General features: G+C 46.8%; 1 protein-coding gene across 2 annotated transcripts in view; it reads right to left on the reverse strand.

Moving 5' to 3' along the window:
• The window catches only part of LOC115657768 (gamma-aminobutyric acid receptor subunit beta-4), a 125,591-nt gene that overhangs the window by 23,791 nt on the left and 75,995 nt on the right, over nt 1-25,805 (reverse strand). Inside the window, exons 5-9 of one of the 2 annotated variants that reach the window (XM_030575971.1) lie at nt 21,017-21,099; nt 15,674-15,811; nt 13,890-14,042; nt 6,444-6,700; nt 5,745-5,877 (exon numbers count right to left, since the gene is read on the reverse strand). In XM_030575971.1, coding sequence (XP_030431831.1) covers nt 5,745-5,877; nt 6,444-6,700; nt 13,890-14,042; nt 15,674-15,811; nt 21,017-21,099 — 764 coding nt within the window. Of the gene's footprint in view, nt 1-5,443; nt 5,878-6,443; nt 6,701-13,889; nt 14,043-15,673; nt 15,812-21,016; nt 21,100-25,805 lie in introns of those variants that run through there. The other variant, XM_030575970.1, reaches the window with a different exon arrangement.

Raw genomic sequence — 25,805 nt, forward strand, 5'->3', positions numbered from 1 at the left:
CAATTCTTATATGTCTAGGCTGAAGGAAAGGGACAGGTAGGGGACAGGTAGGATATAGTCCCAAGGTCCCAGTTCCTAAAGGTCCCTGAGTGACAGCCCTACACCAGTATCAGAAAATGAAACAATTGGGGTAAATTGGCCATGTTTATCCTGAGAGAATTTTCAATTCTATTTCTCTTCCTCCTCCTCTTCTCCCTTCTTGGACTTTCTGGGAAAGAACAAGCACTTGTCTCCCCCTTTCCTCCCCCGCTCCCGCCTTTTGATGACCACATGCAACATGGGGCTTCTCTCCTAGATGTGAAGCAAATCACTACCAGGAAATTAATGCAACGGACAGTAATCCTGTCCCGATCTGAGATTAAACCCCCCATACAGGGTCCTGGATCGCCTTCACCACTGAAGCAAAGAGGCAATATTGGAGGTAAAACCAGAAGCTTTGATAAAGAGGAGTAAGGTCCATTCCTTTCTTTCTCACTGCCCTAGCTTCACAAAAACTAAATGGATGGTTATAGCTGTGACCAATATTTCTAACCCAAGCAGTATCTTTGGGTTCCACGGTTTTAAATGAAAGGTTTATGTATGGTTGTGTTCTACTCAGTGGGGGAGGGCTACCACAGCTCCTCCAGGAACTAAAAAGAGTGGATGGTGATATTAAGGCAAATCAGTCTGGCTGAACCCCTGATCCAGAGAGGTACTTACGGGGGAGGCTCACATCTACTAGTTCAGATTGGACTCTCCAGAGGCCAACAGACGAAGAAAGGACTTTTGAATAAATAGCCTGTGTTTAAACTGATTCAGAGCTTTTGTTGTGGATCTAAGACTGATGAACTTGTAACCATGCAGAAAACCCAGTTGTGGGTTCTGAAGGATGAAGATCACCAGAGCAATAGGTCAGAGTTTGGGTGACCTTTGGGAAGATTTTTAGCATGTGTGCAGGTTTTTTTATTGTTTTGAATGTGTTTTCTCTGTAATGCTTTCACCATAAGAATAAATGTGCTTGCTTAAAATGAGCGGGGTGCTAACTCATACCTGTAAGCCATGTCCTGCACATAGCCCTCAGAGAGAAGGCAAAATGCGGTTGCTGGCAGATAGTCTGGTTTACCAGGAATATCACTGTGTAAATTATGGAGCTGTGCAGCCTTAAAACCCCCAGTCAGAAGGGAGTGAGACTGCCCAGAAGAGATGAGGACTGGGAGCCTGAAGCCTAAAGTGGGTGCCCTTGGTGCACCAAGGAGGGAACTACAGGTGCAATCACCCTGAAACTGTGACATGGGATCTATGCCATTGTGAATTTCCATAAGAGCCAACAGCACTGGAAGCAAGCACTACAGAGGGGAAAAGCTTGCTGTCCTTTTAGGAAAAGTATAGCAAAAAGAGAGATGGGGGAAATGAGTTATGAGCCCCTGAAGAAACAGCAGCTGTTGAAACTTGTATGAGCAGCAAGATTTGTCTGCTGATCTGAAGACAGCGGAGGCAGGATTGGGACAGCCGCTATGAAAAGTGAGTGTTGCTTTCCCTTCATACCTCCAGTGGATCTTGCCTTGCATTTACTTTTCTATAGACATGTCGCCCTTTTCCTGCACTCTTATGGGAGCATCAAACCTGTGCATCATAAGAGCACTGTTAGCAGATTTAAGGTTCTTTCCTCTGTCTGCCGCCTCCTTCAAAAGATCTTTCTGGAACCACTGGTCCCCTATAGTAACACCGTGATTCATATCCTTTGCTAGACAGCTGTGGAGTGGAAAGAGTACAGCTTTTGCCCTGAAGGGAGGTGTTTTGTGGGTCCTCCTGCATTTATCCTCTCTCCCCCATACAATAAAACAAGAGAGAGCTCTATTAATCAGTTGATTTACAGGGCTCTTTTATTCCCTAGCAGTCTCTCTTGTCACCAGAAATTAGGAGGCTGTCCCTGGATGGTATGAAAAGTCCTGACCGCATACACTCTGGCAAGATTATAGTGTAGAACCAAGGAATCAGGATGTCTGGAAACACTAAGACTGATTCTATCAAGCAAACCTGACCTAGTAATGACAGGTCAGAAACATTCAAAGACAGAAAGTAGGGCAACTCCTGATAAGAAAGAGAACCCAGCTGACAGAGAACCCAGACAATAACAGAGGAGGCTGAATCAAACTCTCAGATGGCTGCATCACCAGTAGACCATGGCTTAATCCCTGACCGCTGGAGCTCTAAATGGAATGATGGCACTCTGGGCTCAATCCCTGATTTAAGCCTTAAATAGAAAGTACAGGACTTTGCATTCACTTTCCAGCTGCAAAAGGCCCTGGAGAGTAATTATGGGGCCTGGATTCAGCCAGTGGCTGGTAGAGGCCCAGGTGCTCAGATGGCAAATAACCTTGATGATAATTCCATCCTCCACGTGTAGCCAGGTGTCTCTATCACTGCCAGGCATCAGTATTGGCTGAAACTCAAAACATTTAGTACCTGAGGCCTGGGCTCTCCCAGCCAATAAGGATTAGCCCGGCTTTTCCATCCCTGCAGAGCTAATGACTATAGCTCCTGAACAATATTCCACAGCATCATCTCTGTAACTTGGCTCTTTGCCTTTGTTCCTTATCTACCATTTGAAAATGTCCTGTGTTGTAGCTGCCTTTTATTTCTTTTGGCCACACTTCATAGTAAGGATCCATTTACATGGAATTAATAAACAGTAATTGGTTGTTTTAATAAATGGCCAATTAATTCTCAACACTTATGAAAATCCAGCATGTCAATAGGTAGCATATAACCATGGCTTATAACCACCAATAACATCTTCTGATGTGCTTACAACTTTCTATAACACATGCCACTCGTGTCTGGAACATGCTATACTTCTACTAAATGTTTGCAACCTTTTTTAAACCATTAATAAATGGAAACTTAGTATAAAGTGCAATTTACTTTCTTGCCTGCCACATTAGTGTGACCTCACAATGTACCATATGGACATGGCTCACCGGTGCAGTTCTAATGCTATGCTCATGCTGCATTCAAACCCCAGGCCCTTCTCTCATGCCCTGCCATATGGGAAAGTGGTTACACTAAAATCCCATCTGCACCACAACTGCAACAGCACTGGGGAAACCCGCTTACTACAGCATTGTCCTCTGATATGAATAAAACATGAATCTTGTTTTGCAGCGTAGTCGGAAACATGAGCACGATTTAAGAATTGAGGAGGCAGGGTATGTGTGCATGTGCAAGTGTATTAGTGCAAGAGAGAAACATAGGTCACAGCTGAGAGGGTGTTCTAGGATCCTATCAGTAGAAAATGTATAAGACACATTGCTCATATGAAAATAACAATACTTATTACTCATATAGGACCAGATCCTGCACCCACACGTCTCCTTGCCTTCAGCGATGCCAGATCCAGTCTATCATGCTTTACATTTTCAAAGCACTGTACAGACACAAATTAGTGAATAAATCAATATACAATAAGTGCATGTGTCACTGGGTATATGGAGCATTAACTGGTGTCAGAAGCTCTGAGCTTTCTTAGCCAATGGGAACCAAGGATGGAGAGGGAGAAAGGAAGAGAATGCTAGAGAGCAATAAAAGGGACATTTGCACTAACAGCAATGTGTGCCTATTGCATGTATAACCTTGAATGTATACAAGCAAGGATCTCCATGACTGCTCCATGTATGGAAGGCATAATGGAGAATGATCCTCAGGTTAAAGTTTTGCACTTGTGAATTTATTTTTTTCATGGCTTTTACTGGCGTGCAATTGTACAGGAAATATTCTAGGCCAACTTTTTTCAAAATGGTCTGTGATTTTGGGGGCCAACAATGGAGGAATCTGAAATCACTGGCTGCTTTGGAGAATGTTGGCTCTAATGTACCAGGACAAGTTACTTTTGTGTACCATTAACAAGTGCTAATGGTTGGAGGCCACCAAGAACTTAGGGCTTCCACAAGCACCAAAGGGATCAGTGTTTCCATTTCAACCTCCTGCTTACCCAGCCTTTGGAGACCATAGCCTTCCAGAATGATGTTTCCCTAGCTCAGTGGAACTCTGATATATAGTTAATACACCTTCTGCAAGAGGTGAAGTGGTGTGTTCCCTTCTATACTCTAGTTGCATTAATGGATCTGCAACAAGACCTGGCTTAAGAAATATGTGACAGAGGGCCTCAGCCCACCCCTTGCTTCTAATGTTTGTATGAAAGGGCCCAAATGCCACTCACAGGTTTCTCCACCCAGAAGTCTAGAAAGACAAAAACCACACTAGAGTGGTTTGAAGTCATCAAGTGGCTTGGAGTCTAGAAAGTTGTACACAGAGAGCAGGTGGAGGAGGAATAGGGTTTGGTTTTTGACTCCTATGACTGGTTCTCTCCCAAAACTCAGCATGCCAGGATGGAGGGTGGGAAATATTAGGAACACTGATCTCTGTCCCTCCCATTACTGGGCTGACTCAAGCTAAGTCAACAAGAGATCAAATGCCAATTCCGGACAATGGTACAAGTTTCCTGGCCAATCTTGGACTCCCTTGCCTTAATATCTGTGTACCTCACTGTGTGACAGGCTGGGACCCCCTCCCCAAATTTCCTGCAGTTGTAATATGCACGCAAAACCCTGCTATTCCCCTGGAAACACCACTGGTTAAATGTGACCTGTGTCCTCCTTCTACAAAAAAAATTACAAACCCTTCCCTCCCCACCCCAGAAAACATGCACGCGCGCACACACGCACACACGCTCACACTGGAAAAACAGTTTGCAAACTCCTGAAAGTGGAAAAAGGCAACTTGCAAATGTGCCTTCGTTTTTGATATGCACCCTCCCGCCCCAACCCACCTCCCTCCATCTCCCCTCCCCAAGTAATTCCCAATGCCTTCCCCCAGCTGTTCCAAAATAAATATTCTTTTTGTTTGTTTAAAAGATTCTTTTACGCCTATAAGCAAGAGACAGAGAGAGAAAGAAAAGAAAGACCATGCAGAGTGAGAATGGAACTCCCCGATCTCAGTGACTCCAGGTGGGAATAAATGAGAAGGGGCTAAGAGTGAAAATGAGTGAAAGATTAAAAAATAATAATATCAAGAAGAACAAATAGATGAGACTTCAGTGGTAAAATGGAGGTGTGGGCAGCGCATCAGTGAGCACATTCAAAGATAGCTTATTCCTCCATCCCTGTTTTCGACTCAGTTTCATTAAAACTTTTCTTCTTCTTTTCTTTTAAACTTTTCTGATTTTGATTTTGGGATTGTTTTTTTTTTTTACAATGGTGAAGTTCTTCGGCACAAAGCCGAAATCAAGAGGAGGCCAATCCTCCTAAAACCTGAGACCCATCTCCAACCCCCCTGCCCCACCTCCCCATGCTCCGTGTTTCTAATGTGCTGAAAAGAGAAAGTAAGCTTAGAATAAACCTACCAAACAAAGGAGGAAATGATAATAAGAGAAAAGAGTAAACCCAAACCCAAAAGACCACAGCGCTCCTGTGTTGTCATTGTCTGAGTGTCTGTGCCTATCGCTCCTGGAGGCCGCTGGCATCAATTTACATAGTACAACCAGTAAATGAGGTTGAAGAATCCAAAGGTGATTGGAAAAATGATCCGTGACCACTTGTCAATGGTGCTGACGTCTGCCAGGTCTGGGATTTTGAGCTTCAGCTTAGAGGACCGCCGGCGGAGGCGGCAGTTGGCACGGTTGCGGACAGCAGTATGGTGGGTCAGTGGGACATGGCGGTCTAAGGTGGGGTGGTGGCCAAAGCCATCCCGAGAGGCCAGCTGCTTACGGAATTGGATTCCTGAGCCTTCAAAGGACAGGACAGAGTTTCGAGACTCGCCAACGCTGCTCATCATGTCCGTGGCCAGTAGCTCGTTGTTCATCTCCAGGGTGCTGAGGAGGATGTTGCCATAAGGGTCAACCTGGAACAGGGAAGAGAGAGAAAGATGATAGTCTGAGCAGAGCACACTCGGGGCCAGATTTATCTTTTGCATCTTTCCACTGGCCTCAGAGATGGTTTTGGACTATTGTCTGGGTAACAACAATGCCCTGGGTTAGGTCATCTACAGAGACTGAGCATTGGCCTTCTGATCTAAAAGCAAGGGGTGCTACTGCTGTAGCTGAAGAACACACTCCATCATCTTAAAGGCAGGGGCTGACTCTTATAGCGCTGTAAGTGATTCCACCACAAGAGGGGGACAAAGTCCCACTCTGTTAGTGTTGAATACACCTGTATCACATCCTCCTCTTCTCAGAAGAGGATGGACCTAATGGGGCAGGGTGAAGGGTGAGGACTGAATGAGCACTCCAACCTCAGGAGTGTTTGGTCCTTGTGGGCATCCGTTTGTGGAGGATGTACACATTAGCCTAGTGTATAGTGAACATGGGGACTGTCTCAAAGGGGAGAACAGCCCCTCCCGGGTGCTCCTGGACAAAATGAAGGTGAAGAATCTGAATTCTACTGCTAGAAGGTAGGAAACGGACAAACCTGCTCCCTCATCCTCTTCTCCTCATATCGTTGGCGCTCATTGTTTGCCTTGCTGAGCCGCTCACTCTGCTTCTTCTGCTGGCGAGGGCCCCGCCCGAAGAAAATGTAATTGACAAAGGCATATTCCAGGAGTGCCAGGAACACGAAGACGAAGCAGCCCATGAGATAGACATCAATGGCCTTGACGTATGGGATCTTTGGGAGGGTCTCCCGCAGGTGGGTGTTGATGGTGGTCATCGTGAGCACCGTGGTGACCCCTGCAACAACAGTGCGCATGCTCCGTTACCGAGACGGGAAGGTGCCACAGCATGGCACTCGCTCACTCTCTCCTCCATCTGAGCAATGCAGGGAAGGAGATAGATCAGTGTAGGGAGTGAGAGGAGACCAGGGCTCTCAGACACTCCCAGCCCCATTCTCTCTCAGCAGGTGTGGCTGCAGAGAGGGATAAGCAGGATGGATGAGAGATAGACTATAGCTATTCTGATCCCCACCTCCCAACAGGAGTCACTGTAGGGAAGAGCCAGGAGGCGTAGTAAGAGAGGAGGGTATCAACTGTGCTTTAGCAAGATGATCTGTATCAACCCCCCTCTGGCTCTGCTCCACCTCTCTGTCCCCTTCCTCCTCCACTCAGGATGGCAGAGAATACCCAGCTCTGCTCTCTTCTCCTCCCTCTCCCTCTCTTCTCTGACTCCAAGTCTCCCTTCTCATCTCTGTCCTTCTTCCACCTGACTCCATTCCTTCCTCTCTGCCTGACTTCCTAATTCCCTCTCTTTCCTTTCCCACTCACTCTCTCCCCAGCTCATTTCCCTCCCTGTCCAGCCCACTCGTGTTCCATCCATCTGGAAGTAAATGTCCCTCAGACCTTGTCTTCCTCACCCACTCTGTCCCCGGAATCCTGAAGTGTCTTGTTCATTCTCACGGCCCCTGCCACTCTGTCTTCCCCATGCTCCAGTCTCTCGGCACTGCCTTGCACAAGGTCGCTGACAGCCTTCTCACAGCTAAAAGGCTCTCCTTTACCACTCTGCTGCCTTTGAGGCGGGGAAGCACTCTGGCCCCCTTAGCTTTCACAACTCAGCTCTCCATGTACCTTGTTGATCACCCTGTCAGTGTCTCTTCTAATGATCCTCAACCTCCTCTACTAGCTGTTGGCAATCCCCATGATCCTGTCCTTTGCTCTCTCATTCTCCTTTTCTCTGTGACCTTAACTGTGCCTGTGGTTTTAAATACAATTTCTACAACAGTGGCTCTCAGTCCCAACCCCCTCTCTCTATCTGTGATGCTCTGTACCTTGGGGGACACCCTACACTCTCATGTTCATCTTTATACAATGATTGTGTAGTATCCAATGCAAAGTTTGTCATGTTTGGTGTTTTCGGAGGGCTAATGATGCACTAAGCATGGTTGTTATAGTGATGTTACAGTAATGTTATAGTAATGTTATAGGGTATAATTTCATGTATACAGTTATGAGGGTGAATATGTATCCTCATGGCTTAAAGCAAGCCCAGGCAAAAACTCTCCAAGAACAGAGAGGCAGTTCACACCTCATCAGGGTCGGTATGGGACAAACACAGTCCATCCTCACAGGAACAAAGGACACTGGCCTAGGCAGCAAGAAAATAATCTGTTAGACTCTCGAGAGAGTCCCCACCTTTCCTTAGGTCAGTCTGGAACTGCGATGAGGTAATGCTCACCTGACTCTGAATGGGGGGAGGGGAGTAAAGACAGGAGGGAAGAAAGGACATGATAAAAGAGAGAGACATTTTGCCATGCTTTTTCTCTCTCTTCCACCTACATCTACAGACACCACACCAAGCGACTGAAGCACTGATCAAAGGGGAGAGCTTGGCTGAAGGGCAACCAGCCAGCCTGTGGTGGGAAGCATCTAAGTTTGTAAACGTATTAAAAGTGTTCAGATCAGCTTAGAATGCGTTTTGCTTTTATTTCATTTGACCAAATCTGACTTGTTATGCTTTGACTTATAATCACTTAAAATCTATCTTTATAGTTAATAAATCTGTTTGTTTATTCTACCTGAAGCAGTGGGCTTGGTTTGAAGTGTTTCAGAGTCTCCCCTTGGGATAACAAGCCTGGTGTGTTATCAATTTCTTTGTTAAACTGACAAACTCATATAAGCTTGCAGCGTCCAGCCGGTATAACTGGACATTGCAAGACGGAGGTTACTAGAGTTGTGTCTGGGACCAGAGGTACTGGCTAGTGTCATTCATTGGCTAGTATTATACAATCCAAGGAGCAGCTTACATGCCAGAGGCTGTGCGTGAACAGTCCAGGAGTGGGGTTTCTCACAGCAGAGCAGGGTAAGGCTGGCTCCCAGAGTCAAGGATTGGAGTGATCTAGCAGATCACTGGTCCAGATAACACCAGAGGGTAACGTCACAATATCCCTGACTTCTGCCCCTCTCTCTAATCTCAGATCTTTACCCCTTCTCTGATGTTTCCTCCTGGGTATCCAGCTGCCACCCCAACCTCAATATTTCTATAAGTGAATTCTTTCTCTAACACCACTCCATTGTCCTTCCTCTCACTGACATGGTCATCCTGACACTTTCCTCTCCTTCTTCCCCAATATCCAGTGTCTCACTTTACCCTGTATAACACCCACATCCATCCTTTCCTTGCTGCTAAAACTCCTGTCTGTGCACTGGTTACCTCTTGCCTTTATTACAGTAACCTTCTTCCTTCTGGTCTACGAACTCCACCCCAATCGTCTTCCTCTCCCATTACTCTGTCCGCACCATCCCTCTTTTGAATCTCCCTGTTAGCTCCTTGTCTTCTACTGTAGCAAATTCAAGTACTTTATTCTCCTCCAGCCTATATCTCAGATCTGCTAAACCTCTAGACCTCCTCTTACTCCCTACACTGATCTCAGTTCCTTCACCTTACTGTCTCTTCTGTATCCTTCCCTTTGTTGAACCTTCTATCAGGCTGCACATGCCTGTTCTGGTAGTCCAATCACCCTCTCCTCCTTCAACTCTTCAATCAACCCCACCTCGTCTCCTGATTAAGGTTCCTTCACCCAGGCTCTGATTCAGGAACACATTCCGATTCGGGACAGCTCTTCAGCCTGTCCTTAAGTGCTTTCCTAAACTGAGGACCTAAATTTATTCTCCTGGATTTTTCTTGTATTTACTTAAGAGTGTGAGCCCTTCAAGGCAGGAAACATGTCTTTGTAAAGAATTTGTAAAGTACCATGGAAATTTCTAATACTGCATACATTCCCCCGTTCCCATAGTCATTCATTCATCATCTCTCTGTCCATCCATCCATCCGTCCACCCCCATCTATCTATCCACCTAACCTAACTGTTTTATCTGCCTCTCAGTCAATTGACAGAGACATACACACACACACACACCAGCACGTGCACACACACAGACACACATACAGTGAAAGGAATGCCATCTAGGTGGTAATATGGTTATGTCAGTGGAGGCATGTTCATTTAAACCCCTGTTTTAGAGTCTTATTTTGATGCCGCTGAAGTTCATGGAAAACTCATGATGTGGGATAAGACTCATAAGACACAGACTTATCTGAGGCGACAAATGCCTCTTTGAGCTGAAAATTCTCAAGCTTGTTCTCAGAAAAACTGTGAGTTTATCTTGCAAAGTCTGCCAGAGTCTGTTTGGCTTGTTTTGTGTGTTACCTGAGAAGAGAATAGGTGGTTTTCACACATTAAAAGATATTCAGGTGCTTTTACATACTGGGATAACTCCTCAAGAGCTGAATCCTGAAACTAAATCACCATGAACTTAGTCCTCTGGCAACAAGTCTCTTTGCTAGATCTGAAGAAATGACTTCAATGGGTGAGCAGGTTACAGGTGTTTTGAAAACGGCATCATGAACGTGCACTGCACATGCTTCCGCTAAGGGCTCCCTAAAAGTTCTCCTTTCTTCCCTGCACAGGTTACCTGCTCTGCTCAACCACGCAGGGCTGCTCGGAGGGGAGGGGGCAAGTGGGGCAATTTTCCCCAGGCCCTGAGCCCTGCAGGGGCCCCGCGAGCCCTGGCTGAGAATCCCTTCCCTGGCTAGAGGCGCCTTTTAAATTTTTACTTACCCGGCAGCAGTCTGAGTCTTGGGCAGCACTTCAGCGGTGGGTCTTTCAGTGCTGCTGAAGACACGGAGTAAGTGAAAGACTTGCCGCCACCGCCAAAGACTCGGAGTGCTGCCCGGTGAGTACAAGCGCAGCAGTGGATGGTACCTTTTTTCATGTCTGCTCCTCCGTTTTGCCCCAGGCCCCCGAATCCTCTGGGCAGCCCTGCTCCTGGGTTACTGCCACCTCTCCCCTCTCTCGAAGCCTCAGCACGCCGCTGCCCTGGCTCCTGGACGGCGCTGCAGTGGCATGGCTCTGATGGGATCGGAGCTCTCAGCCCCGCCCCCTTACCATGCGGCTCTGAGCAGGGCAGAGCTCAGGCCTCACCCAAGCCACGCCGCTTTAGCTCTGTCCAGGGCCGCTCCTGGACGTGGCATGCTGAGGAACCAGGGGATGGGGGCAGGCAGAGGCGGGGCCGGAGAATTCTCGTGGGGGCCCCTGTGGGGCTTGGGGAAAATTGCCCCACTTGCCCCCCCTCTGGGCGGCCCTGCCCAGGAGCAGCCCTGGACAGAGCTAAAGCGGCGTGGCTCAGGCGGGGCGTGAGCTCCTCCCCGCTTGGAGCCACGTGGTAAGGGGGCGGGTCTGCGAGCTCCGGGCCAACTGGCGGGAACTTAGGCCCCACTGGAGTCAGCCGCTGTAGTGCTGTCCAGGGCCGCTTCTGGATGCAGCACGCTGAGGCTCCGGCAGTGTGTGTGTAAGCATGGCAGAGGGCAGGGGCCAGGGACCGGGGCCGGGTGGGGGGTTGGATAAAGGGCAGGCAGTCCCAGGGCCAGTCGGGGGACAGGGAGGGGGCAGAGGTTCTGGGGGGTCGGTCAGGGGATGGGGAAGGGGGGGTTGGATTGTGGGCATTCCGGGAGTCTGTCAGGGTGCAGGGGGGTGGGGGTGGATAGCGGTTGAGGCAGTCAGGGGACAGGGAACAGGGGGGGTTGGTGGGAGGTGGGGTCCTGGGTTGATGGTCCAGAAGGGGGTCTCAGGGGGGCAGTGAGAGGACAAGGAACAGGATGGGGCGAGGATTCTAAGGGGGACAGTCGGGGGGCAGGAAGTGGATGACGGTCAGATAGAGGGCAGGGCCAGGCTGTTTGGGAAGGCACAGCCTTCCCTACCCTAAAGCTCATTCCAGCAGTTTGAGGCTTGCAGACAGCTATTTAACACAGAGAGACAAGCTGTTATCTTTTCCGTGGGGGAGGGATCACATGAGAAGAGCAATATCCTACATCACCTACCTCCTTCCCAACCCTATGAAGGGAGACCCCCCCCTCCCCTGCATTCCCCGAGGCTCCAGAGGGGTTAATATAGTGGTTTTCAAACTCTTGTACTGGTAACCTCTTTCACATAGCAAACCTCTGAGTGTGACCCCCCTCATAAATTAAAAACACTTTTTTAATATATTTAACATTATTATAAATGCTGGTGGCAAAGTGGGGTTTGAGGTAGAGGCTGACAGCTCGTGACCCCCAGTAATAACCTTGTGACTGCCTGAGGGGTCCCGAACCCCAGGTTGAGAACCCCTGGGTTAATTTAATTTTAGCACCCTGTGGCCATTCACGTGCATGTGCTATTTTGAGCATTTCAGTTTTCACAATATAGGCTCATTTCAGATTCTGGAACAAGCTCAAATGCTCAGTTTGTGGAGTATGTACATAAGCTATACTAAAGACAAACCTACGATAACCATCTCCAGTTTGTGAGGGACCCCGTGGAGCCAGTCTCTAGGAAACAGATACATTCGTGGAGGTTAAGTCCTTTAACGGCTATTAGCCAGGATGGGTAAGGAATGGTGTCCCTAGCCTCTGTCTGTCAGAGGGTGGAGATGGATGGAAGGAGAAAGATCACTTGATCATTACCGGTTAGGTTCATTCTCTCTGGGGCACTTGGCCCTGGCTATTGTCAGTAGACAGGATACTGGGCTGGATGGACCTTTGGTCTGACCCAGTATGGCCATTCTTATGTTCTAAGTTAAATGAACCCAAAGTTATGGAGACAGATATGAGTCAAGGAAGCCAGCAGAGTATCAGAAACCTGGAAAAATCTCTGACTGGATGGGCTCAGGCGTTTGGTCACTAGGTGAGGTGGTTCAAAAGTTTTGGATTTTTTTTAAGCAAATTTTTTTTTATTGTTTCTTTAAACAAACACAGCAAGCAGCAAATATTTGGCCACACACTTCTGAAACCCCAAACCATATTCAAGTTTTGGCAGACTAATTTCAGCTTTTCAATTAAAAAAAACAACAAATTTTGAAGGAAAGCAGACATTGTCCGTGATTTTTTTCTGCTATTTAAAACCCCCTAGTTTTCGATACAAAAAAAGTTTTGACGGAAAATATTTGTCCAAACCCTTTTTAATGAGCTTTAGTGCCTTTTAGCACTAGCTGATGCTGAGAACCAGTGATACCTTCTAAAGGTGACTTGAAAAGAAGTTTTCTCAAAACTGGGTTTGTGCCGAGATGCGGAAGGTTTTTAAATGTTTATTTTTCCCAGGGCTGCTGAGGGGGGGTGCAATTTGCCTTGGCAGGGGCCCCCACAAGAATATAGCATTCTATAGTATTGCAACTTTTTTTTATGGAAGGGGCCCCTGAAATTGCTTTGCCCCAGGCCCCCTGAATCCTCTGGGCAGCCCTGCAACCACACAAAGGAGGGGAGCAGCTGCAACTGAGCAGACAGGCAGGGACTGAGCATGCCAGGGTGGGGAGTGGATGAAGATTTGGCTCCATCCTCCATAATGTTCTGATCAGCACAGCTGAGCCTGCCTGGCAGGGGAAGTAAGGTGCACCAGGAAAAGGGCTGGCAGAGTTTACTTCTGCCCTGCAGTGAGAGAGTAGCACATCCTGATTTATGATTCAGAGACATTATTTTCAAAACACCTACAACCTCTGCTCTTGGAGAAGCATAGCCAAGCACTGCCCCTGACTAGGGGTGACTGAAGGTGCCACTTCACCCTTAGTATGTCTCCAAGCAGAACACCTGTATGCCTGAACGTGGAGCCTCAAGGAAATACAAGCCAGTGCATTGATTCCAGTGATTAGATGTGTCACCTGTGCATTTGTTTGCATGTCTGTTTGATTACTACATTGTACACAGCTGATCACTCCAATAACTGCACAGATGTCTGTATACCTGGATCTCTGCATATTTGAACTGCATCTCACCAGATATGCTGTGGTATCTTCAAGTTTGACCCTCTTGGGACATAAAAGATGCAATGTGTATTTATTTTGCTATGCGATCTCTATCAGTCTTTTAATCACTCTGTTCTCCTTCTCTTTTTCAAACAATCCCAGCCCACTCCCCTCCCCAAAGGAAGCCCTTATGGAGTGTAGAGTGAAAAGGGACCTACCCAATGCTACCCGGGCAGCAGAGGCATCATAATTGATCCAGAAGGAGACCCAGGACAGGATGGTGATGAGGATGGAAGGCATGTAAGTCTGGAGGATGAAGTAACCGATGTTCCTCTTGATCCGGAAACTCAGGGATAAGCGGAGATAAGAGCCTGTAAATCAGATACCAAAAGGAACTGTCATTTGCCAGGGCTACAGGTGTGATAAAGGGACAGGAACAGGAATGGAAATCACCTGGGAATCACTCATATCTCTCCCTCTTTAGGAGCAATGTTGGGGAGGGACAGGGGAGGTAATCCTGTTAGTCTGCCTCTCCATTGATGACATAGATTTATCACCTTCAGGAAGAGCCTCTTTGGAGCCTGGTCAATTGGGTCCCCTGCCTTGGATCTTTAACCACCTTGAGCGGTAAGGAGCCCAGGCTTTCTGAGCATTAAATGGGAACAGATTCTCCCATAAGCAGTTGCAGTTGGAGAAGACAGAGGATTTCTTCTGCTAGATACCATGTACTCACTCACAAAAATAAGAAGAAAATGTACTCCTAAATAGCGGAAGGCAGTGCGTTAGGCAGCTGCTGGGAAAACTCGGGACTGTCCCAACCACAAGGTTCCTGTTCAGCCTCATTACTCAGATAACACCTCCAGTTTCATGTGCAAGCTCTTCTATAAAATGTATGTGCCATTGTGAATCTTATTTTCCCTGTGCAGGTTCCATAAAGGTGTGTGCAAACTGGGCAAATGCAAACAGCTTACCTGTGCAAGTTTGTAGAGGACTCCAGTAAGAACTCACCCTTCTGTAACTCTCCCCTTTGCTCTGAAGCTGAAAATTCAAGAGGTCACCCTGCCTCAACTGCTATCTTAACAGCCGAGGAAGGGGATAATGTGTTATGACAAAGGGACCCTCAAGGTTGGTAACCAGCTTAACTGGGCAGGCAGTCTTGTTTAATGGTTAGAGCACTAGACTAGGAAGACAGAAACCTGGAGTCTGTTATCAGCAAGCCTCTTTATCTCCTTGGACAAGGCACTTCACATCTCAGTATTTATGCTCCCCTCCCACTTTTTGTGTGTCATACTGTAGGTTTTTGGGGGCAGAGACTGTCTTTCACTATGTGATTGCCCAGTGCCCAAGCCAATGGGGCACCCAGCTTGGTTGGAGCCTCCAGACAATATTGTAATAACAATTGATGATCTTGGCAGTGGTCTCATGTAATTTAGAAGGTCTTAAGAGCCAATGTTTGTGGTTTGTTTTTGACAGTGCACACATACTAGATAAAATTAAGTCTGTCACCAATCACAGCAAATTTTCCAGCTGCACCATCAGATGTGCAGTCTCACAAGCTCCTTTTCCGATGACACACAGGCAGGTTTGCTTCTCATTCATAGGTTGCACACTTGTTTTTAAGGAAATGTTTTTCTTCTTATTGTTATTTTTATTGGAGTTTCAAGAACCACTTGGAAATCACATGGAAAGAGTGGTAAAGGTGGAAACCTACCAATGAAGCCCTGTTTGAGGGAAGTCAGCATTTTGGCCTGGCAATCTTGAGGGTATCTGCAAAAAATGGCACCATTCACCTCTTGCTGTCTGAGGGCAGGGATCTGAAAAAGCAGGGTTGGCAGGAAAGGAAAAGATACCAATTTTCCAAAGTGGCACTGCAAGATTAGAACCCAGGCCCTCAAACATCCTAGACAAGGGCTTCTACATCTAAGTTAGAGAAGCAACTGCACTGACTTTTGCAAAGAGCATCCTTTATATGTTTCCCAAACCCCTTTGCACAGAACCCCACCTGTCGTGAAGACCACTTCTCTGGTGACCAGTCTCTGCTCAATAATGGTGAACTGGGGCAGCTCCAGCATCTCCATTCCCGTGACGGCTGAGTTGTTTCCTTGCCAGAAAAACACAATGTCATCGACTGTGTAGCCATCTGTGGGGTGAGGAAGCACAGTACACTCAGAGTTAGCAAGTCCTGGCAATCAGCATCTCCATCTCCATGAAGACTTTTCCCATGGGTCCCTAATGGAGTCCATTTATGAAGGCATAGCAACCATTCCTCATCTCTTGATGCACCTTCGCTCCTTAGCCCAACTTGGTAGAAAAGCTACCTGGAGAAAGAAACAAAAGACCAAGACTCCTTCTGAAGACTAAGAAGTGGAAGGTGAAGGTGGGAGCTGACCCCTAAGACTGCCACGCAATCCTTGGTTTGCTTAGCGGGGATTTGTACATCAGAAACCTCTCTCACAAACAATATGCACAGCTTTTCCTTGGTGAACTATTTCTGCATGTCAGCAGGGGGAGATCACACAGTGCTTTTTTTAGTCTGACCCATGAAAATGGTGCCTACCTGTTTACAAAATATAAGAGCAACAGGATGGTGGATAATGAACAGCAGCACTAACAAAAAAACCCACAACATTTGGGCCTTTCCCTTCCAGACTCTCAACATTTTCATCTAGGTCAAAATGTGAACTTCTTTGATAGGTGAATGCCTTCATTAAGCAGCCATTTAGAAGAGCTTTGGTGAGTGAGAGGGCTGGATGGCTCTGGGAGATAATAATGAGCTCTCAAGTCTTTCATTTCAGCATGACTAGTTCAAATGCAAGCCTGGTCCATCATGATCTAATGCAAATCCCCCTTTGGGTTTGGTCTTGCACTGTATGAATGTGGGAATCTGCATGTACCATCACCAGGTAACAAATGCTTGGCAGGACTGGGTGTGCAGGGGAGCCCAATTAATGAGAGCACTGCTGAGCAGCTGCCAACTACTCCTGTCCAGTAGCAGGAGTGAGGCCAACAAGGGACACATACAAATAAGTGTCTCATTGGCATAATGATCACACACTCATTCCCTGGCCTGTTTTTACCGTGCACCCTTGAGAGTAAGTGTGCAAGGGGTTTATTATTTCTCACTGCAGAAAACTCCACTCAGTGTTCAACCTAACTTGCATCTGAAAATAGCCTCTGTTCATGACCATTACAACAGCCCTGCAGGGCATGCAAGTACTTGCAGCATCAAGGAATTTTGCTAGTTCGTGTGGAAGGGACTGGCTGTTCTTAGTGGGAAGGCGTCCACAACCTATAGCCACCATCACAAGTGGTACTGATTGTCAGTAATGTCCACAGAGAGACCAAGAATTAAATGGACTATAGAGACCTGTAGGGCCCTAGATGTGCATAGTCCCTCCAGAACAGAGTTTAGGCAAAGGATGGCAGCAAAGTTTACATTATCTCCGTACCTGCCCGGTAGATAAACAGCAAGTCACTTAGCCTTCGATATCATTGCATTTATTCAAAGCTGCTTTAAAAAACATCCCCAAACATTGGATCAGATCCACAGCTGGTTAAAACAGCATAGCTCCACTGACTTCAATACAGCAAGCCCAAGTTCCACCAGCTGAGGATCTGGCCCATGAAAGTTCACTGCTTCTTGCATTGGGCTGGAGGCTCCTGCTGAGCCCATTCTTCCCTCTTTTGGGAGGAGAAGATCTGCACCACACTTGAGATGTGGCTGATCCAGGTCCTAGGGTGACCATGCTCCTGCTCCCACTAAAGTCACTGGCAAAACTGCCATTGGCTAAAGGACAGAGTCAGGTCATAAGCCCACACAGACTCATAGTGTTTAAGGCCAAAAGGGACCATTAGATCATCTGGTCCAAGCTCCTGTATATAACATAACATAAAATTCCACCCATTGACCCCTGTCTTGAGCCCAGTACCTTGTGTTTGTTTGGCTAAAGCATCTCTGTCAGAGAGGCAGCCAGTCTTGATTTGAAGGCATCAAGAAATGGAGAATCCACTACTTCCCTTGGGAGTTTCTTCCAATGGTGAATCTCCCTCACTATTAAAAAATTGGGCTTAATTTCTAAATTGAATTTGTCTGGCTTCAGCTTCCAGCCATTGGCTCTTGTCCTGCCTTTCTCCATTAGGTTAAAGAGGCCAGTATTTTCTCCTCATCAAGATACTTATACGCCATAATCAAGTCAGCTCTTAATCTTCTTTTTGATAAGCTAAACAGATCAAGCTCTTTAAGTCTCTCTCTGTAAGGCACTTTCTCCAGCTCTTGAATAATTTCTATGACTCTTTTCTGCATCCACTCCACTTTAATCATGTACACCAGACCTGGATGCAGTATTGTAGTATCAGTGTCACCAGCACCATGTACAGGTAAAAATCCCTTCCCTACTCACTCTCTATCCCCATGTTCAGACATCCAAAGATCACATTATCCTTTTTTGCCTCAGCATTGCACTGGGAGCTGATGTTCAGTTGCTTTCCCACTATGACCCTTTTCAATCCTCTCCAGGGTACAGTCCCCCATTGGGTAGGTCTGGCCTACGTTCCTTGTTCCTAAATGCATACTTATGCATTTGGCAGGATTAATACACATGTTGTTTGTATGGGCCAAGCTTACCAAGCAATCCGCATTGCTTTATCCTTATCATTTAACATCCTGACACCCTTTGTGTCACCCACAAATTTTATCAGCAGCGATTTTATATTTCCTCCAAGATCATTGATGAAAATGTCAAATAGCGTTGGGCCTAGTGCTGATCCCTGAGGAACTCTACTAAAATCATCATTCAGTGATGATTACCCATCAACAACTACTTTTTGAGATCTGTCAGTTAGCCAGTGTTTATCTATTTAACATGTGCTCTGTGGATACCATATAGTGCTACTTCTTTTTAATCAGAATATCGAGTGGTACTGAGTCAAATGCCATACGAAAGTCTAAGTATATTACATTTAACTACCAAACTTGTAATCTGTCAAAGAATGAAATCAGGTTGCTTTGACTGTTTTCCATGAAACCACTTTAACTGCATTAGTTATATTCCTATTATTTATTGGTTGAATCCCAGATCAGCTTTTCCATTACTCTGCCCAGTTTGATGCCAGGCTAAATAATCTAAAAAAAAAAAATCTAACTGGCTTATAGTAAGTGGCACAGCAGTAAGGAGGGCACGTGGAGAAGAAGCTACCTTTCAGGATGCAAGCTATAAGCTCACAAGGTTATGAAAATGTAGCCTCATCTCTTTATGATAAACTCTATTGTGAGTCTTATATGACATCCTTCCCCTCCTCCAGCTTGATCTTCCCACACCATTTGGGTACTAATCATCTAGGTACACCTCACTCGGGGCTTGCCTAGACATACAGCGTGCAGCATGCTGGAGAGAAATCTACCACACACTAACTGTCTGTGTGGTCAATGATGAAGTGCTCTGAAAGTTCCACAGTGGATTTTGATCTACTCCCATTTAAACGGGGATAGGTCAATGCGTACTAAGGAACTTCTAGTGCATGACATCAGGATCCACATGGACAGTTAGCACGCTGCAGGCTACTGTGGGGTAGATTTCTATCCCAGCCTGACGCAGACTAACTATTCATCTAGATGAGCCCTTACTCAGTTCCCTGCCATTTCAGAGGCCTCAGGCATTGGTGCACCTTTGTCCCTCCTGTTCCCTGCTTGTGGCACACAACACTTTAGTCTCCTCAGAGTTGTAATGCTTTGGCCTAATTCTGGTTGTTATTTAGTGTGGAGATGGCTGGTGGTTTTCAGTGGTCTGTGATATGCCAGAGGTCAGACTAGATCATCTAGGGTTCTCTTCTGGCTTTAAACCTTATGACTCTGCAACTGGCCTATATTATCATAGCCCTTGTTGTCTGGAGCAGAAGAGAGGAGCTAAAGGGGCTGCAGTTGCTGATGGGATTCAGGGCAGAACTATCAATCTGGCCCCCATGCCCAATAGAATCCACTGCAGAGATGTCTCATCACACTGCTGCTCCATGTAATTAGTCCAAGCCTTCTTAATCCCTCGTATCTGAGAACTGGCTCACTGCTGGAGTCACACAAACATCATCATACCATTTATGTCCCAAATTTGACCTATCATGCAATTGCTATAAGCTGATTTACCGGAGGAGAATGTCTTCTGGATTCTAACTGTCCACTGCTGTTTCATAAATCCATAACCCTGTCACTGTGAAAGGGGTGTTTTGGTGGGTTTTGATTAAAAAACATTTAGGTAGGACCAGAGCAAAATAAATAAATAAATAAATACATAACCAATGCTTCTATTCCAAAGCTGTGCTGCTGACACCATTGGCAATGCTGGCACACAAATGAGAAAGGAAACAAAATGGAGCTGTGCTAGTTTCAGACATGCCAAATATGTAAAAGACAAAAGCATTAAGGAAATAAACCCTCCTCTGCATGGATCTTTTACATACTGCAAGGAAACATAGCTCTGATGCTAACAAATTAGCTTGAGAGTGTCCCACTAAAAACACAATCACAAGATGGGGAGCTGTGGGCAATTCTCTGCCTTCTGTTTTCTCGGTTCTACTGTAAACTACGCTCAATATACTAAGAGACACCAGCTATGACATGTCATTACTGCCTCCATCAGGACCTAATTTACATTCCATTATGCACCATGCTAAGCGCTGCAATTTGCAGTTTGCCCTAACCAAATCAAAACTATTGCTGGAACTCATGAAGCATTACGGCACATGAAACATTATGAAGGCAACATGGACATTACAGACTGTGGACATAGTGGGGACATTCCATATGAAAAAGGAAAAACTCCAGACACTTCATCTTCACTATTGTGAGAGTTGTGGCTTTGGACCATTCCTGTAGGATGCTGTGGTGCATTTTCATCTCTTCCCTCCTGCAAATATTCAGTAGGCCGAAAATGCTGCTGGTGAAATGGCAGCTTCTAAAACCCTTGCCACAGTGAGTAAGATTTTCAATCTCACCCTGATGCTGGTGCCCTGGTATCCTTTTTCCTGACTCTCCATTGCTGGGGGTTCACCTGAGTGGTTCCCACCCTTCGAAAAGGGAGACCGAGAAGCCAAGCCAGACTCTTCCATATGCCCCAACCCAGCCACAACAGAGACAAATGAGTGTGGAAGTCACAGCACCCAGTCAGGGGAGAGTGCATGTACTGCACCAGTGGGGAAAGAGAGAGAAGAATGGCAGATCCCCAGCAGCAATCAGTGGAAAACAATACAGACTGGAAGGGGAAACAACATGCAGGGATCCCTTGCTTTCCCTCCTCTTATGACATGTGCAATGCTAGTCCTAGGGGAGGCAGGGGAAGGCACGAGGCATACGCACAGCTCTCAATTTCTAGCGTGCAGTTCTGCTGATCCAGAGGGTATCTCCTTAGATCCATCATGCAAGCAGCTGTGGTGGTGATTCTGAAAAGGAAAAAAATATATTAAAGGAAGACATGAAAGTCAGGCAGCATGAGGGGCTGCTGTTTCTATGGTAACCAGGGAGAGCCATGGTGGGGAGGGAAGTATGTGGGGAGGGGGAACTGAATGAAGCTCACCCTCAACTGCATGGCTTAAGTCTTTCGTGACTCACGTCAGCCAGGCTGCATCTTTATTAAAGAAGCGGGGAGGGCGCGCTGTTTCCTCTGTATATACATGAGAGAGAGACAAAGACACTGAGAGGGGCAGGGCTTTCAAAATGAGGGAGGAAGAGAAACATTTCTGTCTGTGAAAGAGAGAGAGAGAGGACACCCATGCCTATAAAAGAGAAGATGTGCGTTGATTAAATTGCTCTGCATTGGGGCATAAGGGAGAATAATTTATCTGATGATTTGTCTATTCAGCCAGCCAGCCAGCCTCTCCCAGTCACCATGACATTTGTCTATCACCACCCCTACCCCTCCATCTAATCTATCTTTCTATCACTGAATCTGATTATTCAAATCTCACTTCTTTGAACCTCCTTTTCTAATGAATTGCATGTCTCCTTTTCTATCAACTCCCAATTATGTTAACATATTGGGCATAGCACAAATGGGTTGGGTTGCAATAGATATGTGTGCGTGTGTGTGTATTCACACACACACACACACATATATCTCACACAGCTCTGATGCGGGGGTGTGAGAGTGCGTGGATGGGGCTGTGCATGTTTGTATGCGATGTGTTGTGTGGGTGGGGGGGTGAATGTGGAGATATGTGCCTTTATGTTTGTGCAGAGTGGGACTGCATGTGTCACATGTGTGAAAGAGGGGAAGCAGCAGGTGAAAGAAAGACTGGGGGGGGGTGTTCACTCTGCTGCACTGCCTCCTTTGCATGTGGCTGCCATGCGCTTTGGATGGCAGAGGGGCAGCTGAGGGGGGACAGAGCAAATCACTGTCTGGTTACCCAGCCTGGCAACACAGCACTGTCCTCATAGTGTGCTGCCCCTCAGGCATGCTGGTTATGCCCCCCCTCACTTGACTACCCAATCTCCTTTGAATGCAATCTCCCTTCTGTGCAATGTGTTTGTGTGTAGCGGAGGTGAGGGGGAAAGGTTGGTCCCCCCACACCCCTTTCAATTAACCATCTGGAAGGCATTAATCAAGCAACACATATTTTTGGATGCAGGCATAAGCAGTGAACTGTTAACAGGGAAGCTTTGTTATCTTCTGAGCCCTGTGGCCTGGGAAGTGGAGAGAGGAAGGGAGAGAAAGAAAGGGTGATAAAGAATGAGGAGATAGAGAGCCAGAGAGAATGAGAGTCAGATCAAGCAAAAGAATCAGTGAGGAAGGAAGAGATAGAAAGCCAGGGTGTATGTGGGGGGGTACACAGAGATAAAGCGGGGGGTGGGGGGCAGAGAAAAGAAATGGAGAGAAAGCACTCAGCTGAGCCAGAGACGCACTCAGAGTGAGAGAGCGCATCGCTGAGCAGCTGTCTCTTTAAGAAATCTTGTGTGCTAAATTTATCTCTCTGCTGTCTGTGAAGACTGTTTGTAGGAGATGAAGCCTTGAGGAGAGCCTTTGCCACTGCCTGCCATGCTATAAATAGATCTGGAGAGACGGAGGGAATTTATATATATCCTCACGGGGTCTAGATACAACATTGTAACTGCCCTTTGTCAGAGGAAAAGACCAGGGTGGGAAGGAAAAATTAACCTGTTAATCTGAATGCTGCACACAGCAGAGGGGGAAAATGAGCTGCCTAAAACTGATCACAAATGACTGTGTATTTCATTTATTGCTTTAGCAGCAGTCAAACTTTGCTCCTCCAACAGGAGAGGCAATGCCCGTCCCATCCCTTCTCAGCAGTCTCGCTATGGTCAGGAGACACCTCAGAGGTGCAGAGATGAGGTTTCCATGGGGCATCCATCCCTACTGAAGACAGACCTTGGAGTCAGCACAGTGGCTAATGCAGGCGTGTGCCAGGACCGATGAGTTGGAAATGTGCATGACTCATTCCCTATGCCGCACATGGCATATACTGTACATATTATGCCACACCTATGGGAAATAGCATCTACAAATGCATTCTCCAATTTTCCCCAAAGTGTGAGATGCAAAAATGTATTAAATGAACATTTTCCACCCCATTTGTGGGACACTGTGGGCTAAAACTTTCCCAGAGCCTCTGTCCTAACTTTGCCGAACCAAGGACTATTGGGGAGGGCTGCCCTGATTTTCAAGTGACCCTCTGGCCTCCCAGCAGGACTCTGCTGTCACCTGCAGTGCTGGCTTCAGATCCAGAGCACGACACAGTATGCTGTGGATGCTACACTCCAAAGGTCAATTCCATTCTAGGCGTAAATCTGGGTTTACTACAATTTACAGCAGCGTAACTAAGAGCAGGATATGGCTCCTTGCATTTTGGAGCAAATACAACCACCAGTTAGGGATGATCATTATTGTGCAATAAACAGGATTGAGACATATTGGCCCCAGAGAATTAGATAAATTGCCCCCTTCCTCTCCTTAAACTACAGCCCACTGGCTGGCCAGCAGCGTGTGCCATGCATGCCTGGTTACATGCCCTCATCCCTTTGCATGTTATGATGTTACCCATGGGATAGAATGGGGGCATGTGGAGGGATGAACCTGCCCCAGAAGCTGGTGATGATCCTGCTGCTTTTTGAACATTCACATGCTGGGATCCCCTCTATCTGTATCACCTGGACTCCAAGAATTCTGCCTTACCCCTCTTCTTGATTAAAGTCGGTAATGGCACGGAGAAAGGTGAGGGTCAACAACAGCTGCCTTCGTGCCTCAGATATGGCATGGATGAGACTGGCCATGTGCCCTCTGCTGCCCAGAGACAATGAGGGCAAGTGGTTGAACTCCACCCCTGGAAGTGTGATGCTGTTAGGGCCTGTTTGACAGCTCGTGGTCTCTGCTTAGGTGGTTACATAGGTAGCTCATTTGGCTCAATCCTCCATTTTGCTGGCTCTATTGTGTGGCACGTTCAAGGAACTGTAGGGCTGACATGCCTTATTTGGCAGCGACTGAAAGCCATGACCATCAACCAGCTTGTCAGTGACAGAAGCTGGTAGGACTCAGTCTAGCTGGTGCCTACATCACAAAAACTAGAGCTGCCAACATGGTCCAGAGCAGCTCTGGGGCACGTCAGTGAAGGGATTGCTCTATCACTGACCATGTCATACCTGCTCTGTGCATAAAGCCTCTTAGTCTCCAAGGTGATCAGTCCAGCATCTATCACATGCACTATGGTGACTATTAAAATGGTATATCCAACAGCACATGTAACAAATCCACATGGGAAGATAGATATATCTGTTCATTATATAATATGGACTGTTGGATAGCTGACCCTTATTAGGAGAGCAATCAAGGAGGAGGGGATGGAAGAAGGAGAAAATGGGAAGAGGGGCACGAGAGATGAGAGAGTGAGGAATGACAGGGGAGGTTGGAGGAGAGGTGAGACAACAAAGCAGATGATAAAGCACAGGAGGCAAATGTGGGAGAGAAGACAGAAACCGAGGGGGATCCAGAGAGGCAGTGAGGGGAACGAGATGGGAGAGGGATGGCAGGAGAAGAATGAGAGGTTAAAAGACAGAAAGTAGGCAGAGCGAAGTCTCCTCCTGTGAGAAGGGAGAGGAAGAAACAGAACAAACTATGCCATGGTAAACAGCTACAGACAGAGCGTACTGCCTCCAGGGGGAAAACAAAAGAGAAAGGGAGAGAATGGCGGGGGGGAGATGGGGAGGAGGACAAAAGAGAAGGATGTCACATTCTCTTTGACATTAGAATTAGACATTGGAATGATGCCTGATTGTATCATTTATTTATTTGTTTTTTAATTCAAAATTTGTCTGGTGTGAAATTTTCTCTCTTTTAGATGGGAATTTGTAGAGACATTGCCAATCAGAGGGATGAACTCACCAGCCTCTTGCATGCAGCATTCAGTGTAATGGCCTGATTTTGTGGCCTCCCACTGACCACAAACGCTGGCTAGCTCCCTGCAGCTTGGACACAATCACCTCTACTACCCTTGCCCCACCCCACTTTCCTTGAAATCATAATTTCTTCCCCCCACATCCCTCCCAAAGAGGATTTTGCCCTTCCATGTGACTCATTTCTGCTCAGCTCTGACAGGCAGAAGAAGTCACACAGAGCTGCTATTTCTGGTGAACAAGACAGCTTTCATTTGGTGGGAGACGGAGGCTAGGACAACTCTGGAAATCTTTTTAAAGGAGGAATCTAGCCCAGGACTACACAAAGTACTTTGGATAAAAATCTGTGGCTGATCATATGTCCCCACTTCCCTCTAGGGGATGGAAACAGAGCTGACTGTGTGTCATAGACACCATACTGCTAGCAGCTAATGGGGATTCTCCTTCAGCACAAGTAGTAGAGGCATGTGCCTTGGCAGTTGCCATCATGAAGCTCTGAGTAGTTGTGAAATGCCAGGATGAGGCAGCAGTGAAGTTCTGAGTTGGCTCCTGATTTGTTACAACATGAATGGATCCCAAACACTGTTCTCATGAGATGTGCAGCCTGATCAGTGGTCTGGACACAGCTGTGAGAAGCATCTTACCTACTGGGAAGCATCAAATGGAACTGTTAGGGGTTTTCCCATTGCTGACGTAGGCAGAGAATTATTAGGCTGTGTGTATGTGAAGGGGTGTGAAGATCCAA

Source organism: Gopherus evgoodei, chromosome 9 (assembly GCF_007399415.2).
Source record: "Gopherus evgoodei ecotype Sinaloan lineage chromosome 9, rGopEvg1_v1.p, whole genome shotgun sequence".
Classification (NCBI taxonomy): Eukaryota; Metazoa; Chordata; order Testudines; family Testudinidae; genus Gopherus; species Gopherus evgoodei.